Genomic DNA, 24673 nt, shown 5'->3' with positions numbered 1-24673 from the left:
TTCTGATTGGTCAGTTTCTATGCCAGTCAGCATCTCCAGGCCTATCTCTGGGCCTGATCAAAGAGGCGGGCTGATCAGCAGCTCCCCTCCCCCCCCCCCCCCAGGCCAGAGAGAAACAGAGGCATGGCTGCTGGCAAAGCCCGAAGAGAAAGAGAGAGGCGGCGGCTGATCAATAGCTGCCACAGAGGCTGCAGATCAGACCCTGCCTCTCTCTCTCTGCAGGCCTCTCTCTGGGCCTGATCCACAGCCCTTTCGGCAGTCAGTGCTGGGTTGCTGCACCACACCGGCTGCAGTCAGTGCTGGGTCACTACGGCAACTGAGCACTGACTTCCAGTGGTCAGTGGAGCCTTGGTCATTGCAGACGTTGTGGACCCTGGCTCTTTATATATAGAGATTAGAAAGCTGATGAATATATTTTTCATGAGTTTCCACCGGGTAAATTGGAGTCACCGAGGAACCAAATTCCAGTCCCTTTAAGGTCTCTCAACAGAAAAGCAGCAGAACCCAGACTCACTGCAGCAAGTGGGACCCACGGAGGAGGGGCACTGGAACCTGCTCATCTCCCTGTATGGCAGTCATAAGGTCACCAACCCCTCGAGGCTTCTATCCTCTGTCAGCCACACACCACAGCTCTGCCCTGCTTCTCTCACCGAGCTGACTGGTGTTACAATCTTGGCGGAAATGAAAATGTTATGCTCTGGGAAGGTTGATTGACTTGCATATTAGATTAATTTGAAATAAATTATAATTAGCAAGAGTGCTTTTAAATCATGGATTCCTTAACTATTATGTATTACATACCTGGCTTTGTTGGTGGTATGTTATGGTTTAGAACACAGGATCTGGAACCAAATATCAGGATTTTAATCTCACTTACTACCTGGATGACTTTGGTCCAGTTGCACACCTTTTCCATAATATGGGCATCATGATAGTATCTGCCAGATAGTGTCATCTTGAGGACAAATGAGTCAATATAGGTAAAAACACTTAGCCTGGTTCAGGGGACATGGTAGGTGCCCAAGAAATAATCATTAAGGACTTGGAACTTTTATCACAAGAAAAAGAAAACATGAGTGTGTGTCCCATGTCTCTCTGTCGCCACAACCTTTCACTAGATGGGCACTGGCCAAGCATCCAGCAGACTCACTAACCCCCTCACTTCCCTCTTCTCTTTCCCTGATTCCTCTGTGTGTGTCTTTCTCCATCTCTCCTTCTGTTGCTCCAGCTCTCTCTCTTCTCCTTACCTCCCCTTTTCTTTTTATCTTCTTTTTATCTCCTCTTCCTGTAACCTTATCATCTAAGACAATGAGAGACCCTACAATTGGCTGGGTCTGCTTGTGGGAAATATGTTTGTCTCCTGAAGTATCCAAGAAAAACAACCAGTCAAGGCCTCTGAGTATATTCTCCTTTTTGTTTTTAACTTTATTTTTTATTGTTGACCCTATTACAGATGTCCCCATTTTCCCACCCTTTGCCCGCCTCCACTAAGCCCCGGCCCCCCCTTCCTCTGGCCATCACCACGCTGTTGTCTGTGTTGATGGGTTATGCATATATGATCTTTGGTTAATCCCTTCACCTTCTTTCATCCAGTCCCCCTCTCCCCTCCAACAGCTGTCAGCCTGTTCCATGCAACCATGCCTGTTCGTCAATTTATTCTGTTCATTAGATTCCACATGTAAGTGGAATCATATGGTGAATATACTCTCCTTACTGAAATGACTCTGTGTCTTTGTCTTTACCCCACTTTTTATATCGTCTGTCTACTTGCCTCTGTCTCCACCTCTGTCTGCCTCTCTGAATCTGTCTCTTTCTGTCTCTTGGTGTTCATGTCCTTCTCTATTTCTCTTTGTATCTATTACTATCTCTTGGTGTGTGTGTGTGTGTGTGTGTGTGTGTGTGTGTGTGTGTGTCCTCAGCTGTGGGTGGTAAGCTCCCTGGGCTCTCTGAAGACCTTCTGGTAGAAAAGAAAAGGGGGAAAGACCTCAAATCCTTCGTGCAGATCCTTCCCCCTGCATTGCAATGTGATTGAGAGGACTGTTTTCTCAAACTAGAGTAAACTGTCAGTACAACCTGCAGTCTTTTCTGGAACTCCAGGGCATCAGGTCCCTCTCAATAGCCCCTGAAGTATCGGGGACTTTAAGCAACATGTCCCTGAGCAACTGTCTAAGTGGAGCAGAGGTGGTGACCGATCAAGACAACTTACATGAAAGTTAACTGGGCACATATTTAATGATACACATGGTTATGGTTGTGCTGCATGGTAATTCAACATAACTGGTAAGAGCTCATGTAAATGACTGTAATTAGTATTACTTTTTCACAGCTAAGCCATATTTTATTTTCCCTTTCTACACTGCTAATTCACCAGCATCTGTAATCAGTGTCAATGTTGATAATTTCTTTTTTTAAATATATTTTATTGATTTTTTACAGAGAGGAAGGGAGAGAGATAGAGAGTTAGAAACATCGATCAACTGCCTCCTGCACACCTCCCACTGGGGATGTGCCCGCAACCAGGGTACATGCCCTTGACTGAAATTGAACCTGGGACCCTTCAGTCTGCAGGCCGACGCTCCATCCACTGAGCCAAACCAGTTAGGGCAATGTTGATAATGTCTTGATGTTACATACTGTTTAGTCATCACACCCCTTGAATGTACACATGGACATACACGCGCGCGCGCGCGCACACACACACACACACACACACACACACACACACACACACAGAAAGCTTGGACCCATCTCTCCAAAACAAGGATTCCTTTGTCCCTGGCTCCCTGGCTCACTCACCACCTTCTTCAACTCCATCCATCTCTTTCACCCCCATCCTGGCCCTGTAGTAGCTGAGGTTTCTTTAGAGAGAGAGGCTTGACCACTGGCTGATGTTACTAGTATTTGTGAGTTCCCTTCTAATCCTGAAATTCTACTTTAAAAATACTAATGGGGGTGTGTGAAAACATATAGATAAATAGGCTTTAATTCCTTCATAATCATCACCATCATCTTCATCATCATCAAAAACAATAAGTATTGAATTTTAATATCTTTTAGATACAATGGTGTGTTCTTTACACACATAATCCTTTAACATTTTGAGGTAGGTGCTATTCTTCATTTTTGAAATAAGAGAACTAAGACACTGAGGTTGAGTGTTGGCCCAAGGTCATGGAGCAAGTAAGTGAGAAGTCAGGATTCAAATTCTGGTGATTTTTACTTTAAAGTCTATAATATGTAACCAACTTGTTCTTCTAGCAAAATATAAATGCTAAGGGGAGATATTTTCTTTCTCTCAATCTTCATTTTTTTCACTGGTAACTTACTTTTTTCATTGGGCAGATCTGTTTTATTTTTATAGGAAAAGGAAGGGGTAATGGGCATTGGATACTTGAAAGGGGTTTTGCTGCCAAAAACAGATAAAAGAAGGAAGAGGCACAGAGCACAGCCACTATTCAGAGGTATATTAAAACCAAACTTGTTTATCTTCCCTAAGATAATCATTTTAAAAGTTCTAAGGATTTCAGAAGAGGAAGTCTGGGCATTCGGACTGAGTCTGTTTCTGTCTTTAATAACACAGCCTTCCAGCAGTTCTATTTGGGGCTGCTCCGGAAGAAGCTTTCACCACTGCGGCTGGGTTTGCTCTTCACACTCATTAGGCAAAATGTCCTCTGAGTGGTCCTCTTTAAGCAGTGTCCCCTAGAGACAAAGTTGAACTGTTCACCTGGAAGGAGGAAAAGGAAGGTATCATGGACACAAATGGAGAGGAAGGGTGGGGGCTGCCCTGCTCACTGTGATACTCTCATGGGCCAGGTCTAGCTACTCCCTTTCGAGAGCTGTTCCTCCCCCTGCTCTAACCTTTAGGCTGGCTTGAGAGCAGCCTCTTTGTTTTTAACCCTGTTCCGTGACCACAGTTAGTGGTTCATAGATAGGCATATGTTCCAACTCAAATCAATAATAAGCCTTTCCTAGGATTTAGCCAACTGCATGTGAGAACAGGGTGTCTATGGTTTGATGACTGAAAAGTTTCCATTGTCCACTGTAGCTTTGCATCCTCATTTGCACATGATTTCAACCCTTCATGCTTCCTCCCATTCCTCTTGGTAAATCCAAATTGTCCAAATAATGGCTGCTAATTAGTGAGAATAATTCCTCCTTTTCCCTAGAACCATCTTTGAACAAGTATTCTTGAAACTAGTTGAACTTCATCTGACCCTGCCTGCTGAAGCACTATAAAAAATTCCACCCTCCTTCCCAAGTTAGAACACTCCTCATGCTGACAGTTTTGAAAAAAAAAAAAAAAAAACTTATGCTAATGGTGCTCTTGTTTTTTTTCCACAAAGGATAGGAGTAAGAGATACTGAGATGCTAGAGCTGGTAAGTCAAAACTTGTGGAGAAGGCAGCCTGGGAGAATGAAGTTAACGGTAGGAACAGGTGCGGGATAATTGCTGGGGAAAGAGAGAGATCCAATGGTATTTGTTTTTCTATCCTGTTTCTCTAAGGCCATCACGACATCTGCTATTACCATTTTCTTTGTTATGTAAGTGAACTAGTTAAAATGTAGGATTGAAAAGAGAGAGAATCACAGCAGTCCTCAAATTTGGCTGTGCAAACATATAGTGTTTTTTATAACTCTATACCGAATTAAACCCAAACCTGGAGCCTCTATGTCCAGGAAGGTGGGTAAACATTATCTTGCCCTTATACGTAGCTCATTCACCAGTCTCTTCTGGGTAAATGCTTAGTTGCCCCTTGCCAACCCTATTTTTGGGGATGAACTAAATTGCTAGAGAATCAGGGTGCTAAAAGGTGATTTTTAAAAATTGTAACTTTCACCCTGGCCTGTGTGGCTCAGTTGGTTGAGCATCGTCCCATGCACCGAAAGGTAACTGGTTTGATTTCTGGGTCAAGGCTGGGGTTTGAGGCTCAATTCCCAATAGAGAGAGTGTAAGAGGCAGCCCATCACTGTTTCTCTGTCATTGATGTTTCTCTCCTTTCCTCTCTAAATAAATAAATAAATAAATACAAACATTAAAAAAATTGTGACTCTCATACAAATATAAAATAAATGTGTCAAAGATTTTTTATTTCACTATTTATTGAGGAAACCAGTAAGAAGCAAAAATTGATTCAAAGGAGAATCCAAAGGAAAAACAAATGCATAGGTATCAGCAATTCTGAATTGAATTTACTGACCAGTGCAAAACTGGTCTCTTCCAAAGAGTAGAAATTGATGCAACTTCATTAAACAAAATTCATTTGTATTTCTAAAAATGGGAATTAGTTACATCACTATCAGTCTTCCAACAACAGTGATTTTTCAACCTTTTTCATCTCATGGCACACAAACTACTGAAATTCTGTGGCACACCAAAAAATATATTTTTTTGCTAATCTGACAAAAAATATATGTATCACTTTGATTCATTCACACCAGACAGCTATTGTTGTGTTGGCTGTTGTCATTTTTTTTTTAATTTGACAATCTCAGGGAAAAGAGGTCAGTGTTCCTGACTAAATAGCCAGATGTTGCATGCTTTGAAAATTCTTGCAAACCACCAGTTGAAAATCACTGGTCAAGAGCAATGAAAGACACAGACCTCTATAGAATCAGATAATCCTGGAAGTGTCTTTAAAGAATCTGCCAAGAATTTCATCTGTGCAATCTGATCCTCTACACAGGATCTACAGCGTGCCTAAAATAGAAGCGAGATTTGAATAACCAAATTTGAGAAATTTACTGCCACATATGGCAAACTAAAATTATTCTTCTATTTTTATACAGTCTCCCAATCCAATTCATGGGCATTGTGACAACACAATAACCACCTAAATATCTGGTTTTCTCCATTAATTTAACTAGGGCAATTTATCCAGGCTCATTGGGAAACTCATCACAAGCCTTGGCACCCACCTTGAGATTCATGTGTAGATGGAGTGCTGTCTCAGAAAATAGGGTTTCTGGAGGAGGAGGAAATAGGTTTATTATTTCAAAATTAGATATAACAGAATATATGACTGGGGATTTGTACCTCAGTGAAGAAAGCCTGAAAGTCATGAAGAAAATACTTGAAAACCAGCACCCATCTTCTCAGGCCCCCATCTGACTCTCAAGCACATGGTACTTATATTTGGATATTTCATCCTGACTTTTTGTATCAGGAAACATGATGCACACTTTTGGTTTGGCAAGGGATCAAGAAATGAACATGCTCATGGTCTGGTGGGATTGCTCCTCAGAGCTCATGCTGGATTTCGTTACTCCTTACTGGGAGAAGAATGGCCAAATAACACAAATGAAACACCTCGTGCAGGTGGAAAATCAGCCTCTCAAATAGGGTGCAGCCCCTTCACAGTTGGGAGGAGGTGCAGACAGAAACTGAGTCAGTAACTGCAAAGCCAAAGCCAAATGAAGGTCCAATACAGGCCCAGGTGAAGGACCCCAGTTGAAATTCTAGGTGAAGGGTCAATTAGACAGAGGATTCAGACAGGTGTGCCCCATTGATTTTGCTTTTCTAATGGTCTAAGGCAGTGGTCGGCAAACTGTGGCTCGCAAGCCACATGCGGCTCTTTGGCCCCTTGAGTGTGGCTCTTCCACAAAATACCACGTGCGGGCGCACACGTACAGTGCGATTGAAACTTCCTGGCCCATGCGCAGAAGTCGGTTTTCGGAAAGGAAATAGATGAAACAAGTATACAAGACGAGTGTGAATGGGAGAGTTGGAAGGGGTCGACCTCAGTGAACGTACCTCAATCAGATTGAGGACGTTTTTAGCAAAGGCCAGCTTAGGTATTTAGCATTGTTATTACCCTAATTAAGTTAATAACAATGGACCTACCTATATAGTTTAAGTTTAAAAAATTTGGCTCTCAAAAGAAATTTCAATTGTTGTACTGTTGATATTTGGCTCTGTTGACTAATGAGTTTGCCGACCACTGATCTAAGGGAATTTAGGTAGGGATCCTGTATCAGAAGAAGAGCTATTACCAGAAATAGCTTTTTACATTAGGCCTTATCTGGATAGCATGGCAAGCTTTTGTTTACCAGACTTCTGCTCTTCTCATCTTTCTGTGAATAATCTTCCTATCCTTTGAAGATTCAGACCCTTACTCCTTTCTCCTCTGCTCAGGATGGTATTAAGACCTTACTGCCAGGGAGTGTCATATTTTTATGGGGCTCCTATATACACAAAACTTGTTTTTTTTCTATTACTGTGTCTTTTGTTAACTTGGTCATTAGACCACCCAAAGAACCTAGAAGGAAAAAAGGGGAGAGTTTTCCGTTGCTACATCTACTATAGTCAAACAAATAGAAAAATTTTAGTCAATTTTAGGCTATTTCACATAAAAGAATAATGAGTCCAAGAAAATCAGATAACCAGGCTGATAAAATAATTCTTTGAATATCAGACAATATCAATATCATAAATGGGAGCCAAATTTGTCACCCCAAAATATGCTTCCTTGGCATAAGGATTATTTTTAAAATAGCAGACACAGGAGAAGCTTGGAAAGCCAAGTAAAAGTTCTTACATTTATATGGAAAATCTCCAGATGTAAGGCTGTCTTTCTCTGTGTACGAGAGAGGCAGATGATCTTAAATCTCTAAAAACTCTTATTAAGCAACTTAAATCTGCATAACAACCTTGTTTACTATGCTTTTCCTGGTAACTGTGCCAAGCCAGCACCGCCAAGGGTGAACCTGAGGAGGGGCAGTGAAGGACTGAAGAAAAGACAGACAAGAGAATACAGCTGGGGCTTGGTGGATCTCCCATACCTGGATGAGGACACAAAAGACCCACCTGCAAGCTGATGTTTTATTTTATAGTCTGATTAAAACAAGGGTAGATTGACATGTATAAGAATGTACTTGTTTTGGCAACACTTGATGCACCTCCCACAGCCCATAGGCTACTTAGGAAGGAATTAGGGAGGGCTACAAAGTCAGGCTTAATTATGTTAGGAGAGCTCTGCCCTCCAGGCTGGGACTTGTTTGTGGCCCTGCCACAGGTCAGCCCAAGGCTTGACCCTAGAGCTGCTCCCTACAGGTAACCTCCCATAACTCAACTCCCTGAACCCATAATATTTTCTTTTGTCTTTAGCTGGAGATGTTATTTAATATGGTAGCTGGGCCATTTGAGGGAAATACTCAACTTTTCTAGATATCTAGTATACAGGAGATATATAAGTTATTAAACATTCTGTTGGTTTCCCCCCTCCTCTCCCCACCCCTCCACTTAATCTATTATTACTAGAGTGTCTTAGCCAAGAACCTAGAAGAGTAGAGGGGAAATTATTTTTCCTCCCCCGACAATCATTTGCCTAAAGGAATGTGGATGAAAAAAGGGTTCCATGGAAAGTAACCTCACAGAGTGATCTAATCATAAATTTCTATCTGGGCCAGTCATGATGGGTAGTCATGCCCAAGGCAAAGAACTTCTTTAGTAAAGGGTTTATCTTTGCTTTAAACTAGTCCTGTCCAGTGTTTCCATGCATCTAGGTCAGTGGTTCTCAACCTTGGCTGCACATTAGAATCACCTGGGAATCTTTTTAAAATCCTGATTTCTGGGCCTCATTCCGGAGGGCCTACCTTCTCTCCCTTCTCTCTCTCTCTCTTTTTTTTCATTAACTCAAAAGATTTTATGAGATATGGTCTAATGACAGTATAAAAAAAATCAAAGTCCATGTCTATTTTAGTAGACAAGGAAACATGGTGATGTAGATGCCACCCAAACTTCCTAAGACCAGGAGGGCACAGCAGTGTTTACATACAATTTAAGGAGTTTCTTCTCAGAGTCCCAGAGCACTGCGGTCAGGGCAACAATTAATACCTGTCCATAATAATCTGTTTAGTCGTGTAAATGGGAAACATTACATTCAATCATCCAAAATCTCTTCATCCAGGTTGATATCTGTTGTGTCAATATCTTCTAAATCCAAATTATCCAAATCTTCTAGTTCAAGTAAACTCTTTCCTTCTTTGTTGGCTGTGTGGGAGTCTATGATAACTGGAGTAGGAGAAGCAGGTTTCCCATCAAGTTCCTGTTGAGGTGCAGATCTTGAGAGCTGAAAGCTGCCGGAAGCCAATCCACCCTTGAAGCTTGACACAGTCGCTGCAGGAAGAAACATCTGCACAGCTTATGTTTCAAGGGACCTGGCGTATATGGCGTATGTTTGCTCCCCCTCTTAACCCTAGGTGTTTTAAACAGGACCACCTCCCGGAGAGAGATTGTTTCCCCAGGTGAGGATTTTTCCCTGGAGTTAGGGAGGGAATAAAACCCCTTAACTAAGTGCCAGGTGGGTAATTAATCACTTTAACTACAATCACGATTAAGCTACATAATCTTTACTTAGGATAATCTCCTTCAGTTACTTCCTTGTAGCTTAATAGAACAGTAGAGTAACCCTGGAATGGAGATAAGAAACGCCCTAACCTTTGGAATAGAATTAATAGGATTAAAATCAACTGGCATAAATACAGATGTAACGAGACAATAAATACAGAACCTGGCTGGAGATCCTTGCTAGAGAACCCAACTATGCTGATCAACTGAACGCTGTCTCTGCGTCATTCCCTCTTCACCGGCTCTGTCCACACCTTTGGGAACCGGTGGACCCCAATAGAAAGCCTTTTGACTCTTCCATTACATTTCTTTCTTCATTTGGTGTGACAAGTGGGTATTGCTTAGCTGGCAACAGGTCAGCATGTGTTTCCTTCACCCATTCGTCCACAACAAAGGCTTCTTTTAATCCAGGAAAAAGGTTCTCATACTCTGTTGGATCAGCAAGGGATTCCGCGCCACTGCCGTTTCTGGCCGGGCTGGTTAGCCCATGACCCGCGGTGCGGGGCGGAAGAGGGTGGTTTGGGGCCAGGGACCTGCCGAGCTGGAGGGCGCCGGGGAGAGGAGCTCAGGCGGCCCCCGCGGCCCTAGGGAGCGGGCTGCCGGGGGGCCTGCAGCGGCGCCGGAGGAGCGCGGTGGGGATGGGGCGTCGAGCCGACCTGGGGCCGGGGCCTTGGCCCTGTTCCCGGGGCTGCAGGACCTGGGCGTGGCCAATGGCGAGGACCTGAAGGAGACGCTTACCAACTGCACGGAGCCGTTCAAGGCCATCGAGCAGTTCCAGACAGAGAACGGCGTGCTGCTGCCCTCCCTGCAGTCGGCCCTGCCCTTCTTGGACCTGCACGGGACGCCGCGCCTGGAATTCCACCAGTCCGTGTTCGAAGAGCTGCGGGAGAAGCTGCTGGAGCGCGTGTCGGCCATCGCCGCGGAGGGGAAGGCGGAGAGGTACAAGAAGCTGGAAGACCTGCTGGAGAAGAGCTTTTCGCTGGTGAAGATGCCGTCGCTGCAGCCGGTGGTGATGCGCGTCCTGAAACACCTGCCCCGGGTCCCTGAGAGGAAGCTGAAGCTGGTCATGGCCGACCAGGAGCTGTACCGGGCCTGCGCCGTGGAGGTGAAGCGGCAGATCTGGCAGGACAACCAGGCGCTCTTTGGCGACGAGGCGGCCCCGCTGCTGAAGCAGTACATCCTGGAGAAGGAGCGCGCGCTCTTCAGCACGGAACTCTCGGTCCTGCACAGCTTCTTCAGTCCCCGCCCCCCCCCCCCCCCCCCCCCCCCCCCGCGGACGCGGCGCCAGGGCGAGGTGGTGCAGAAGCTGACGCGGATGGTGGGGAAGAACATGAAGCTGTACGACAGGGTGCTGCAGTTCCTGTGTACCCTCTTCCTGCGCACGCGGAATGTGCACTACTGCACGCTGCGCGCCCAGCTGCTCATGTCCCTGCACGACCTGGACGTGGGCGACATCTGCTCGGTGGACCCGTGCCACAAGTTCACCTGGTGCCTGGACGCCTGCATCTGGGAGCGCTTCGTGCACAGCAAGCGGGCGCGGGAGCTGCAGGGGTTTCTCGACGGAGTGAAGAAGGGTCAGGAACAAGTCCTGGGGGACCTGTCCATGATCCTGTGTGACCCCTTCGCCATCAACACGCTGTCCCTTGCCGGGAGCCGGTCCATCCTTGCTGTTTCAAGGGACCTGGCATATATGGCATACGGTTCTTAATATGTTTGCTCACCTTCTTGGTGCTGTGTTTTAACCAAGGTCACCTCTCCGAGAAAGGTTGAATCCCCAGGTAGGGATTTTCCCCTGAAGTTAGGGAGGGAATAAAACCCCTCAACTAAGTGCCAGGCGGGTAATTAATCCCTTTAACTACGAACAATCATGCTTAAACTACATAATCTTTTCTCCCTGGAATGGAGATAAGAAACGCCCTAACCTTTGTAATAGAGATTGATAGGATTGAATCAACTGGTATAAATACAGATGTAACAAGACAGAAAGAGACAGAACTTAGAACACAGAACCTAGGCACAGAACCTACACAGAACGTTCTCTAGAGACAGAAGAACTTCGCTGGAGAGAACATGGCAAAAGATCCTGGACAGAAACTGGCCTCAGAACCTAGAGACAGAACCTAGCGAGAGAACATGGCAAAAGATCCTGGACTGAACCTGACTACAGAAATTGGCAAGAGAACCTGACTAGAACCTGGTGACTGAACCTGGCTGGAGAACCTGGACAGAACCTGGCTGGAGAACCTAGCGAGGGAATATGGCTACAGAACCTGGCTGGAGAACCTGGAGAACCTAGCAAGAGAACATGGACACAGAACCTGGTTGGAGATCCAAAGCAGAACCTCTCTGGAGATCCAGACCAGAACTTGGCTAGAGATCCTGGCTAGGCTGCTGATCAACTGAACGCTGTCTCCGTGTCATTCCTTCTTCACCGACTCCGTCTACGCCTTTGGGAACCCCTGGACCTGCTGGGGTTGGACCCCGGCAGTCCCTGAGCACCCTCCGGCACCTGCAGGAGCTGGTCGGCCAGGAGACGCTGCCCAGGGACAGCCCTGATCTGCTGCTGCTGCTCAGGCTCCTGGCGCTGGGCCAGGGGGCCTGGGACATGATCGACAGCCAGGTCTTCAAGGAGCCCAGGATGGAGGTGGAGCTCATCACCAAGTTCCTGCCGACGCTCATGTCCTTCATGGTGGATGACTACGCCTTCAACGTGGACCAGAAGCTCCCGGCGGAGGAGCGGGCCCCGGCCGCCTACCCGAGCGCTCTTCCCGAGACCTTCACCAGGTTCCTGCGGGAGCAGCGCATGGCCTGCGAGGTGGGGCTCTACTACGTGCTGCACATCACCAAGCAGAGGAACAAGAATGCGCTCCTCCGCCTGCTGCCCGGGCTCGTGGAGACCTTCAGCGACCTGGCCTTCGGCGACATCTTCCTGCACCTGCTCACGGGGAACCTGGCTCTGCTGGCCGAGGAGTTTGCCCAGGAGGACTTCTGCAGCAGCCTCTTCGACGGCTTCCTGCTCACCGCCTCCCCAAGGAAGGAGAACGTGCAGCGGCACGTGCTGCGGCTCCTCCTCCACCTGCACCACCGCGTGGCGCCCACCAGGTTGCAGGCCCTGCAGAAGGTGCTGGAACCCAGCGGCCAGAGTGGCGAAGTGGTGAAGGAGCTCTACTGGCAGCTCAGCGAGAAGCTGGAGCAGCTGGACCACCGCAAGCCCAGCCCGGCCCGGGCCGCCGAGCCCCGGCTCTGGAGGTGCCCCTCCCTGCCGTGCCCACCCCGACCTACCTCTGACACGTCCCCGAATCGCTGGGGAGTGGACAGCCCTGGGAGGACATGGCCTGGTCGGCCAGGAGCCCTGGCCTGGGATCATCGGGACCCGTGTCTCCTGGAGGCAGAGCGGTGCTCATGGCTGAGCTGATGCCCAGGGTGGTCCCCTGGGCAGGTGCACCTCCACGCCTCAGCCCACCCTGACCTGACAGTCGTGTGCGTGGGCACGGACAGTTCCGGGCTTTGAACTCTGCCTCACGCGGGTGTGTACTGTGAGGCCTGCAGGTGCAGTGGGGAGAGCCCCCTCCTCGCCAGGGGGCTGGGCGGCTGGCGTGGGGCATAGGTTAGCAGCGTTGCTTATCAGCCTGGCCCTCTGAGGACTCCTGCGTGTTTAACAGTGGACAGTCCACTGTACTGGGACCCCAGGCTGAGGAAAGCCCAGGCCCCACCTGCTGCCTCAGTTTACCCTGGGAGAGGTGTGCTCCTTGTTCAGGTGCACTCAGCAGGTGAGGGTCAGGTCATCGGGGGTGACTCATGTGTAAATAAAAGCCTTTTGGTAAACAAAAAAAAAAAAAAAAAAAAAAAGGTTGTGGGGCCCAGTGCTATCCTGTGCTTATCTCTGTCATGCTTCTAGTCATATTGGATGGAAATAATCATTCTGATCCTCTTTTCTAATTAGATTGTGATCTCCTCAATCCCTTCTCTCGCTTCTTTCCTCCCCTTTCTGCCCCTTCTCTCCCTTGACGGAAATCGAACCTGGGACCCTTCAGTCCGCAGGCCAACACTCTATCCACTGAGCCAAACCAGTCAGGGCTGTTTAGAAGGAAGATAAAACAACCTCAAAAAGAATTGTATTTATTTATTTATTTTTTTTTTTTTTTTTTAGTTTTTGCAAATAAAAGCTTTGCTGCACACTCGGTTGGGGCTGCAGTTACGAGGCTTCCTGCAAGGAGGTATGTGCTGCAGTCACTGGCCAGCTTAACACATTGTTTGCCGGTAGTTTTTATCGCGTGCTAACTGGTGGCTCGGGCCATTTTTACTAATTTTTTGCGCAAATGGCAACGTTCAGTAAAATTACGATAACTTTAGTTTACGTATTTATACGTTACCCACATTCTACTGCTAGTCTGTAAAAAATGTATTAATACGTGTCCCGTGCTCTACTACTACAGTCAACGTAAAACGTATAAATACATTTCCCACATACAATGTGTAATAAAGGCTTTTAAATTTAAATTCTGAGTTGGTGGTCTATCTCGCTGATTGAACCCATAACATTCATCAGATTATTTATTCACTTGATTTTTAGATTCACTTGTTGATAGATGTGTATTTGTTGTTCATAATTTGTATCTTTACCTTTTTCTTCTTCTTCCTCTTCTTAAAGGATACCTTTCAGCATTTCATATAATACTGGTTTAGTGGTGATGAACTCCTTTAGCTTTTCCTTATCTGTGAAGCTCTTTATCTGACCTTCAATTCTGAATGATAGCTTTGCTGGATAAAGTAATCTTGGTTGTAGGTTCTTGGTATTCATCACTTTGAATATTTCTTGCCACTCCCTTCTTGCCTGCAAAGTTTCTGTTGAGAAATCAGCTGACAGTCGTATGGGTACTCCCTTGTAGGTAACTGAGTTTCTTTCTCTTGCTGTTTTTAAGATTCTCTCTTTGTCTTTTGCTCTTGGCATTTTAATTATGAAGTGTCTTGGTGTGGTCCTCTTTGGATTCCTTTTCTTTGGGGTTCTCTGTGCTTCCTGGACTTGTAAGTCTATTTCTTTCACTGGGTAGGGGAAGTTTTCTGTCATTATTTCTTCAAATAGGTTTTCAATATCTTGCTCTCTCTCATCTTCTGGCACCCCTAACATTCGGATGTTGGTACGCTTGAAGCTGTCCCAGAGGCTCCTTACACTATCTTCGTATTTTGGGATTCTTTTTTCAGTTTGCTTTTCCAGTTGGATGTTTTTTGCTTCTTCGTATTTCAAATCTTTGACTTGATTCTTGCGATCCTCTAGTCTGCTTTTGGGACCCTGTATAATATTCTTTATTTCAGTCAGTGTATGCTTAATTTCTAGTTGGTCCTTTTTCATAACCTCGAGGGTCTCACTAGATTTCTTGAGGGTCTCACTAAATTTATCGGTGGTTTCTAGAAAGTTCTTGAAAAACCTTATAACCGTGGTTTTAAACTCTATATCTAGTAGTTTGCTTTTCTCCATTTCTGTCATTTGTGACCTGTTCTTTGTCTCCGCATTTTTTATGCTTCCCTGTGTTGATAGAGTGGCTTTGTGTGCTAGGTGTCCTATAGGGCCCAGTGGCTCAGCTTCCCCAATTACTGGAGGTGGACACTCTTGGTGCACCCCTTTGTGCACAGTCTTGTTGTAGTTAACCCTTGATTGTTGTAGGTATCACTGGGAGGAAATTGCCTCCAGGACAATTGGCTGTGAGAATCAGCTGAGTCTGCAGTGGGAGAACTTCTGTGCTGGAGACACCCTTCTGGGGCAAGACTTGCTTCAGTGGGGCTTTGGTGCTCACTGAGTCTGCCCCCTGAGTGTGTCCCTTATGGATCTGAGGAGTTGTAATCTGGATGGTCCCACTCTGACCACTGGGTACACTGGCTCTTGGATCTCTCAGGAGGTGCTAATTTCGCCTCTGCCTGAGGCTACCCAGCAGGAGCCCAGCTATAAAGCAATGCAAGCTGCTGTGGGGCCTTGGGCCTTCTTTTGGATGTTCTGGGTTTCTGTGACCCAGCTGCAGTTTGTTAGGTAATTTTCAGATTGCAAAGGGCCAGGCCTTTCATATGCAAAAGCCTCTGCGCACAGCTTGGGTGGGGCTGGGTCTCAGGTGATCAACAGGGTGGAGCAAGCAACTATGGCTGACCCTCAGTCCTGTTCTAAGAGGCCCGGCTTCTCAGTGTCCCAGTAATCGCTGCAAGCACCTCTGAGAGAAAGCCGCCCTCGAGTTCCGACCGATGCCAGACAGTCTAGTTTCTCCCGTATGAGTCTGGGTCTCCAGAGACTCACTCGGAACTGGAGTTCAGAGCAGTCGGGAGCTTGAGACTCCCTCCTGATTGAAAAAGACAACCGTGTCCTCAGCTGCCAGCCCTTTCTGCATGCGCCTCTGTACCTCTGCACTTTACTTCCACACCTCCTCTGAGTCTCAGTGTGCTTTTCTCTTTACTTCTAGTTGTAGAATTTCCACTCAGCCAGCCTTCCTGTGGTTCTGGATGATGTCCGTTTTGTCTTTTAGTTGTATTTTTGAAGTGGTTGTGTGAGGCAGCAATTTCAGGTGTTTACCTATGCCGCCATCTTGGTTTCTCTCAAAAAGAATTGTTTTCAATTTTCAATTGAGGGATTATTTCAGCCATGGGCAAACTACGGCCCACAGGCCAGATCCGGCCCGCAGAGCCGAAAGAGCGGAGGGTTCTCTTGCTCTCCCCTCCGCTCCTTCACCAGCAGCAGTGTTAACATGGCAACGTCGGGAAACACGGCCGCAGCTCCTTCTTCTGAGACCAGTTTAAGAACCCATTGTGGCCCTCGAGTCAAAAAGTTTGCCCACCCCTGGGTTATTTTAAAGCAAACAGATGAACCTGGTGAAAGGGAGAAAGAGAGTGAGGAGGAAGTGTGGGAAAGAGAGGCTTTGTAATGACTTTCATGTGAGGACAGCCTGGGACCCCTTTCTCCAACCTCATCTCCTTCCATCCTTTCTTTCACTTTATGGTTGGAACACATCATAATTTCCCAACTTGTACATTATTCCAAGCCTCTGGGGTCTTACTTGGACTGCTCTGTGTCCAAGTAGAGTTCTTTTCCCCTCCTTTTGGTATGGATTCAAAACCCTCTGCCTTTCTCCTTTCCTTTTGCAGTGGTTCTCAACCTGTGGGTCGCGACCCTTTCACAGGGGTCGCCTAAGACCATCGGAAAACACATATATAATTACATATTGTTTTTGTGATTAATCACTATGCTTTAATTGTGTTCAATTTGTAACAATGAAATTGGGGATCACCACAACACGAGGGACTGTATTAAAGGGTCACGGCATTAGAAAGGTTGAGAACCACTAGGGAAAAAGAAGTGAGAAGAGCCCTGACTGGTTTGGCTCAGCGGACTGAAGGGTCCCAGGTTCGATTGTGGTCAAGGGCATGTACTCTAGGAGAGTCTTTCTAATTACCTATTCCTGTCTGTGTGAGGTACCCTCCTCTGGGGCCCAGTGCTATCTTGTGCTTATCTCTGTCATGGTTCTAGTCATATTGGATGGAAATTATCACTCTGATCGTCTTTTCTAATTAGATTGTGGACTCCTCAAGGACAGGAAGGTCTCTTACTCATTTTTTTTAAATATATTTTTTATTGATTTCAGAGAGGAAGGGAGGGGGAGAAAGAGATAGAAACATTAGTGATGAGAATCATTGATTGGCCATCTCCTACATGCCCTCTACTGGGGATCAAGCCTGCAACCCAGGCATGTACCCTTGACTGGAATTCAACCCAGGAACCTTTATTCTGCAAGCCAGTGCTCTATCCACTTAGCCCAGTGGTCAGCAAACTCATTAGTCAACAGAGCCAAATATCAACAGTACAACGATTGAAATTTCTTTTGAGAGCCAAATTTTTTAAACTTAAACTATATAGGTAGGTCTGTTGTTATTAACTTAATTAGGGTACTCCTAAGCTGGCCTTTGCTAAAAACGTCCTCAGTCTGACTGAGGTACATTTGCTGAGGTCGATCCCTTCCAACTCTCCCATCCACACTCGTCTTGTATACTTGTTTCGTCTATCTCCTTTCGTTCATCTTCTCTATATGTCCAAACCATCTCAACATACCTTTCTCAGTCCTCGAAACTACATCTTCTTTCACTCCACAACGTTCCCTAAAATTAACTTAATAAACTTTACTTAAAGTTTTAAGTCTTAGTTAAACTATAGGTACGTTGAATAAAACTTGATATCATACTTAATAATGATATTATTTATTGATAAAATTAAATTCCTTACAATTTACCTTACAATATCCATAAAATTAAATCATGACAATAACTGACAAACACTAATGTGAAAAATGGCCTTGCATCTTCTTGGAAAGTTTGGGTAAGTCAGGTTTGTATGTTTTTGTTTTTAATTTTAGGCACAATTCCAGGTTCTCATCAATATGACGACTTCTCAATTTACTCTTGATAAGGTTCATGCTTGAAAATGATTGTTCGCATAAATATATAGACCCAAATAAGGAAAGAACAGCAAACGCTAGTTTTTTCAGTTGATTATATGAGTCAGGAATACTATTCCAGGTGTTAAAAATCAACATATCTTCCTTCTCCAGGTCTTTCAAAGCAAACCACTTGTGCTGTGAACTAAGTTCACATTTGTTTTTCTCCAATATTTCTATATCAGCACAAAGACGTTCAAATTTTGAGCTCCACAGTTCTTTTTTTTTTTTAAATATATTTTATTGATTTTTTACAGAGAGGAAGGGAGAGAGATAGAGAGTTAGAAACATCGATGAGAGAGAAACATCGATCAGCTGCCTCCTGCACATCCCCCACTGGGGATGTGCCCACAACCCAGGTACATGCCCTTGACCGGAATCGAACCCGGGACCCTTCAGTCCGCAGGCCAACGCTCTATCCACTGAGCCAAACCGGTTTCAGTCAGTTCTTTGTTTTTTAAATCCAGCAATTGCATTTCAAAGTTGCCAATGTCAATATTAAAGGGAGAAAAATTTTAATTCTGTTACAGTAGCATTGAGAGTTTTTTAGCAAAGGCTAACGTCTCTTTGCTGTTTCTGAATTCCTGAAACCTGTTGAGAAAAGCTTCCCTCATATTTGAAAGTGTTGTTTTGAAATAGCAAATGTCAATATCAGAATTATGTTCTTGGTGATGTTTCAACAGGCTTGGAAAGTGAATCAAAGTTTCTCTTTCAAAATCTTGAGCAAAAAAAAGATAATTTGTTTTCGAATGAAATAACTTCTAACATTGAAAAAACTGTTTCCTTTCCCCTGTGGTTTATGATTAAGCTGATTTAGATGAGACATAACGTCTACAATGAAATAAAATTTTTGGATCTACTGACCGTTTGTTAGTTCTGGATAGTGAACACCCTTCTCAAAGAGAAACGCTTTAATTTCTGTTAATAAGGAAGAAAAAGGTTCAAAACTTTTCCTCTTGATAACCAATGTACCTTGTTATGCAGCAGAAGATCTGCGTACTCACTCTCCATTTCAACTAAAAATTCTTTAAATTGGCGATGATTAAGAGCTTTAGCTATAATGGAGTTGATCATCTTAATCACTAATTCTATAACTTTGCAAATTTCTTCTGGAAATGTCTGTGCACAAAGTGCTTCTTGATGAATGATGCAATGGTAAGTATCTCATGATTAATTTTTCTTTCAAAATAGCAATAAACTCATTTCTTACGCCGGCCATACTTTTTGACCTGTCTGTTGAAATTGAGACAATTTTATGGAGTGGGATATGATGTTTTTCAATGCACTCATTACAGCATTTGCTACATCCTCTCCACGTGTTTGACCTTTGAGTGGCAATAATCCTAAAAGTTCTGCTTTAGGACCTGTAGATGAAATAAATCATACAAAAAGTGAAACTTGCGCTGTATCATTTATGTCACAAGACTCGTCAACTGCTATTGATAAAGCTGAAACCAATTTAAGATCTTTGACTTGCTGGTTGGTTATACTCGAAGACATTTTGACTGTTCTGTCTTTCACTGTTTTAGCAGACAATGGTAACTCTTTAATTTTTTTTAGAATATCTGCTTTGTTCTTAAAATCCCAAAATAACTCTTCGAATACATTTATAGAACAACTTTTTATGTATTCACTGTCTGTATATGGTTTTCCTCTCTTAGCAATCTCTTGACTAACCACAAAACTTGCAATATTAACATTGTTGGAAGATTGCATCCAGTAATTAAATACAGAACTTGATTTTTCTTGACTCTTCTAAAGTTCCTCAACTGCTTTCTTCCTTGCATCACCAACAGGATATTTAGTACTAAATGACACTTATTTAGTTGTAAAGTGTCTCTCCAAATTTGATTTCTTGTTATGTGCCAACTTTTCTTGACAAATAAGAGGTCGGAAAGCCATTTAAGTTTTGAATAAATGCGAAAGTCTCGGTGCATTCAACTTTAAATTCATGGTTTTCGTCTTCCGTTTTTCTTTGCTTCTTCTTTGTAGCCATGTCAAACAGGGCACCTAAAAAAATGTTTCATTTTATAATAATAAAGCCACCAACACAAAATAATTACAATTCTTAAATTGATGGCAAAAATACCTGTAGGATTTGCAGCTGGTTGGAAAAATACAGGTAACTTTATGCTTCGAGTAGGTACTTTTGTCACCCACGCGATTTGCAGACACGACTAGCACTAACCACTGCACAATGAGGCTGTTGACTGACTGGCTCACTCATCTCATGCATGAATCACGTGCGCCTCCCCCGCGCTGCATATCCCCCGCCCGCCTGCGCCGTGTCTCCTGTCACCCGGCCGACCGACACCCCCCACTTCTTCTAATGCCACTTCTTCAAAATAGACTCGCCCAGGCTGAAAACTGACTTCTGCGCATGGGCCACGAAGTTTCAGTTGCACTGTACGTGTGCGCCTGCACGTGGTATTTTGTGGAAGAGCCACACTCAAGAGGCCAAAGAGCCGTATGTGGCTCGCAAGCCGCGGTTTGCCGACCACTGGTCTAGGATGGCCCCTGGGGTTTAAATACCAAAGTTGGAATAAATAAATAAATAAATAAATAAATAAATAAATAAATGCCAAAGTTGGCATTGTACCCAGTAGTACAGTACTAGGTCCATTATTCCATCCATCACTTTATGCATATATGTACTAAACACATGTAGGCTGTCATTTTGAAGTCCGTAAGTCCTCTAGTCTATGTATTTGCTTATATATTTAACTAGAGGCCCAGTGCACAAAATTCATGCACAGGTAGGGTCCCTAGTGGCTGCCAGCTACCGGCTGCTGGCCGGGGCCTTCCTTCATTCCATGCCGCCCCTGGTTTATTCTGTCAGTGCATGTCATAATGAGTGATCAAACTCTCAGTCGGTCGAACTCCCGAGGGGATGCTTTGCATATTAGGCTCTTATATATATAGATGTTTAAATTAAACCAGCTGAGTCCCTATCCTACCTTCTGTGGAGAGTTCAGTGTTTTCCCAAAATTTCTGCAAACCCAAGCTGCTTTCATGGCTGTGCTCACTCTTTGCTTGGACTTCCTGGTTCCACTAAAGTCTCAATCCAGCTAACATCCACTTCTTATGGTTCTTCTCCCTCCCCTGCCCTCCCCTCTACCCCTGCCCTCCCCTCCCCTTCCCTCCCCTCCTGTCCCTTCCTTTCCTCTCTTCTCTTCTCTTCTCTTCTCTTCTCTTCTCTTCTCTTCTCTTCTCTTCTCTTCATGCACCATCACCTTACAAGGGGCAAACAGCACATATTTCTGATTTTTTTTTCACCAACACATGTGAAGAAGTTAATATGTAGCAGACATTTAGTGAACTTTGAAACAATCAATAGTTTTACAATGCTGAGCAGTTTTACAGATAACTTAAAATAAAATATGCCTCTTCTTGAAACCTCTTAAACAAATGAAATAAATGTGCTGAAAAGTTAGTAAAGTCTAAAACTAGATGATTACAATGGGTTAATTATACCATTTTCCTATTTTTAAGTTATAAAGTTTTCATAACAAGAGTTTTTGGGTTTCTTAAAACACATTAATCATGGGGACTAGAAATATATTTTGCTGTCTGCATTAGTTAGGGTACTGGCAGGACAATCCCCCAAATACAGGAACTAATGATGAGGACACTTATTTCACTCTCACATAAACCTTTTTTTAAAAATATATTTTATTGATTTTTTACAGAGAGGAAGGGAGAGGAATAGAGAGTTAGAAACATCAATGAGAGAGAAACATCGATCAGCTGCCTCCTACACACCTCCTACTGGGGATGTGCCCGCAACCAAGGCATGTGCCCTTAACTGGAATCAAACCTGGGACCCTTCAGTCTGCAGGCCGACGCTCTATCCACTGAGCCAAACCGGTTAGGGCTCACATAAGTCTTGAGGGGAGTAGTCGGATAGGTGGGATGGCTCCACAGGGTGGTGCAGAGGCCCAAGCTCCTTGCATTTGTTCCCCTGCCTCCCCCTGAGGCCTGGCCCTTGACTTCAGTCATAGCTGGGCTGCAGAGAAGGAGGTGCTACCATTCACAGAAAACAGTGGGAATGCAGGCGACCAGATTTTCTTCTTTTCTTTTTCTATGTGGGATGGTTGATCTTGAGCCTGCAGGAAGTCTTGAGCCTCCAAACTTCTTCAAGTCCACATTTCTTTACCTCCAATTATGTCCAAAGACAGGGGAAACCACAGACATGCCTTTGTAGGAGGGTCAGGATTTCCTAAGTACAGACATTCCATGCATCACTTTCACTCACATTCCATAGTCCCTGACCACACCTACACACAGGGTGACTACAACATGCAGCCTCTAGCTTGGAGGCCACATACCCAGCCCAACACTATTTCTCTGGAAGGAGAGCAGACTCCTAGCAGGCGCTACCACACTGTCTGCCCCTTTCACAGGACCCCTGGTCCCCTCCATGGGGTGGGGCTTCCATCCTCCCCCCTCTGTCTCTTTTTCTCATGTTCCCAACCTCAATCTGATACCTGTTCATTATGGGCTGAATGTGTCCCTCCCCCAACTCATATGTTGAAGACCCAGCTTCCTAGGTACCTCTGAATGTGACTTTGCTTGAAGATAGGCTCTTTTTAAAAAAAAACATATTTTATTGATTTTCCACAGAGAGAAAGAGAGAGGGATAATTAGAAACATCGATGAGATAGAAACACCAATCAGCTGCTTCCTGCGCACCTCCTACTGGGGATGTGCCCACAACCAAAGTATATGCCCTTGACTGGAATCAAACCTGGGACCTTTCAGTCCACAGGCCGACACTCTATCCACTGAGCCAAACTGGCTAGGGCGACAGGCTCTTTTTTTAAAAGTTTTATTGAAGTGTAATTGATATACAAAAATCCACACATATTTAATATATACAATTTGATGGGTTTGCACACATGAAACTATCACCACAATTAAGGGAATAAGCATATTGATCACCTCCAAAAGCTTCCTCCTGCCCCCATCCTTTTGTGTGTGTACAAGTGGGTGTCTGTGGTGAGAACATGTAACTTGAGATCTACCTTTTTTTTCCTTTTTTAAAATATATTTTATTTATTTTTTACAGAGAGGAAGGGAGAGAGATAGAGAGTTATAAACATCGATGAGAGAGAAACATCAATCAGCTGCCTCCTGCACATCTCCTACTGGGGATGTGCCCGCAACCAAGGTACATGTCCTTGACCGGAATCGAACCTGGGACCCTTTAGTCCGCAGGCCAACACTCTATCCACTGAGCCAAACTGGTTTTGGCAAGATCTACCTTCTTAACAAAGCTGTCAGTGCACATCAGAGTATTTTTAATTATAGGCACTATACTATATAGCAGATTTTTATAAGCTATTTATCTTTATAACTAAAAGTTTATATCCATTGAACGACTCCAAATTATTACTCTCCCCAGCCCCTATAATGACCACTCTACTCTATGAGTCCATTTTAGATACCTTATATAAGTGGAATCAAAATGAGATATCACCTCACACCTGTTGGGATAGCTATTATTAAAAAAAAAAAAAAAAGAAAGAAACAGCTGTTGTTAAGGATGTGGAGAAATTGAAACCCTTTTATGTTGATGGGAATGCAAACAGTGCAACTGTTATGGAAAACATAATGGAGGTTCCTCAAACAAATTAAAAATAGAACTGCCCTAGGATCCAGCAGTCCCACTTCTGGGTCTATATCCAAGAGAATTGGTATCAAGATCTCCTAGAGATATCTGCACCCCCATGTTCATTACAGCACTATTCATAACAGCAAAAATACTGAAAGAACCTAACTGAACGGATAAAGCAAAAGTGGTATTTATACACATGCACTGGAGCTATTCAGCCTTAAAAAGAAGGAAATCCTACAATATGCAACCGCCAAGTCCAGGTTCATCTGGATGAACCTGGAAGACATTGTGCTAAGTGAAATAAGTCAGTCACAGGAGAAGATAGAGTCTTTCAAGGGGTAATTAAGTTAAAATGAGGTCATTAAAGTGGGCCCTAGAGCAGATTAGGACACTGGCACACATAAAGGAACAACCAGGGGAAGGCAGAGGGAGAAGGTGGCAAACTACAAGCCAGAGAGAGAGGCCAACACCTTGCTCTTAGACCCCTTACCGCCAGAACTGTGAGAAATACCTGTTGTGTAAGCCGTCCAGTCTGTGGTACTATGTTACGGCAGCCCTAGCCAGCTAACACACTACTCATTTTCACACAGAACAGTTTTATTCTCCGCTTCGCTGCTCTGAACTCATGAAAGCCTCCCTTGGTAAATCCTTACCAGCTAAGGCGCTCCTCGAACCATAGGCCATTCTCTCAGGATATCTGCCCTCCCGGCACAGAGCACCCACAGAAGCTGAGAAATCAGTCTCTTTGAGAGCAAACTCTTCGTCACACCAATCTCCTTAACTGGGAAGGGAGCAGCATAAGTCTATTCTTCCTCAGGAGAATGATGCCACCTCTTCCGAAGCTGGAAGCAAGTACGCCAGACTTTCCTTTGACGGAAACGCACTCTTCCGGCTCCCACGATACGCACACGCGTGCACTCACCATCCCGCCAACAGCAGTGGCTGTCTGGGTGCGGGCCGCTGTGCCAAAGCTGCCCGCTCCGAGGGAAGGCCACCAGTCCAGCCCTCATGGGGCTCACATGCCAATGGCAACACAGTCAGGAAAAGAGTCCACAGACCAATAAAATCTAAAAATGAAGAAACAGCCACAGGTTTCCCTCGCTTTCCGAAAGCGGAGCATTCCTATGAAACCTTTCATAACCCAAAATGGCAAAAAGCGGAAAAGCAATTACTATTACATTTATATGAGATATTTTTAAGTGTTCCAAGACCCAGACTATAACCTACCAAATCACCCCAAATATGC

At 44.7% G+C, this 24673-nt stretch overlaps 1 protein-coding gene and 1 non-coding gene across 2 annotated transcripts; one reads left to right on the top strand and one right to left on the bottom strand.

The window, feature by feature from the left end:
• Nucleotides 1–9832: 9832 nt before the first annotated feature.
• On the top strand, nucleotides 9833–12748 carry LOC132226589 (negative elongation factor B-like). Its single transcript, XM_059681165.1, is given in 3 exon segments — nucleotides 9833–11001; nucleotides 11842–12578; nucleotides 12581–12748. Coding segments are annotated over 3 exon segments (1959 nt in total). The 3' UTR covers nucleotides 12634–12748.
• A 9143-nt stretch (nucleotides 12749–21891) lies between these two features.
• LOC132229021 (small nucleolar RNA SNORA38) lies at nucleotides 21892–22019 on the bottom strand. Its single transcript, XR_009451600.1, has one exon. It is a non-coding gene; the product is annotated as a small nucleolar RNA SNORA38 (small nucleolar RNA).
• Between the last annotated feature and the right edge of the window lie 2654 nt (nucleotides 22020–24673).

The sequence above is a fragment of the Myotis daubentonii genome, chromosome 2 (assembly GCF_963259705.1).
Source record: "Myotis daubentonii chromosome 2, mMyoDau2.1, whole genome shotgun sequence".
Classification (NCBI taxonomy): domain Eukaryota; kingdom Metazoa; phylum Chordata; class Mammalia; order Chiroptera; family Vespertilionidae; genus Myotis; species Myotis daubentonii.
The sequence above is the reverse complement of the archived record's forward strand: the minus strand, read 5'-3'. Positions and strand labels throughout refer to the sequence as shown.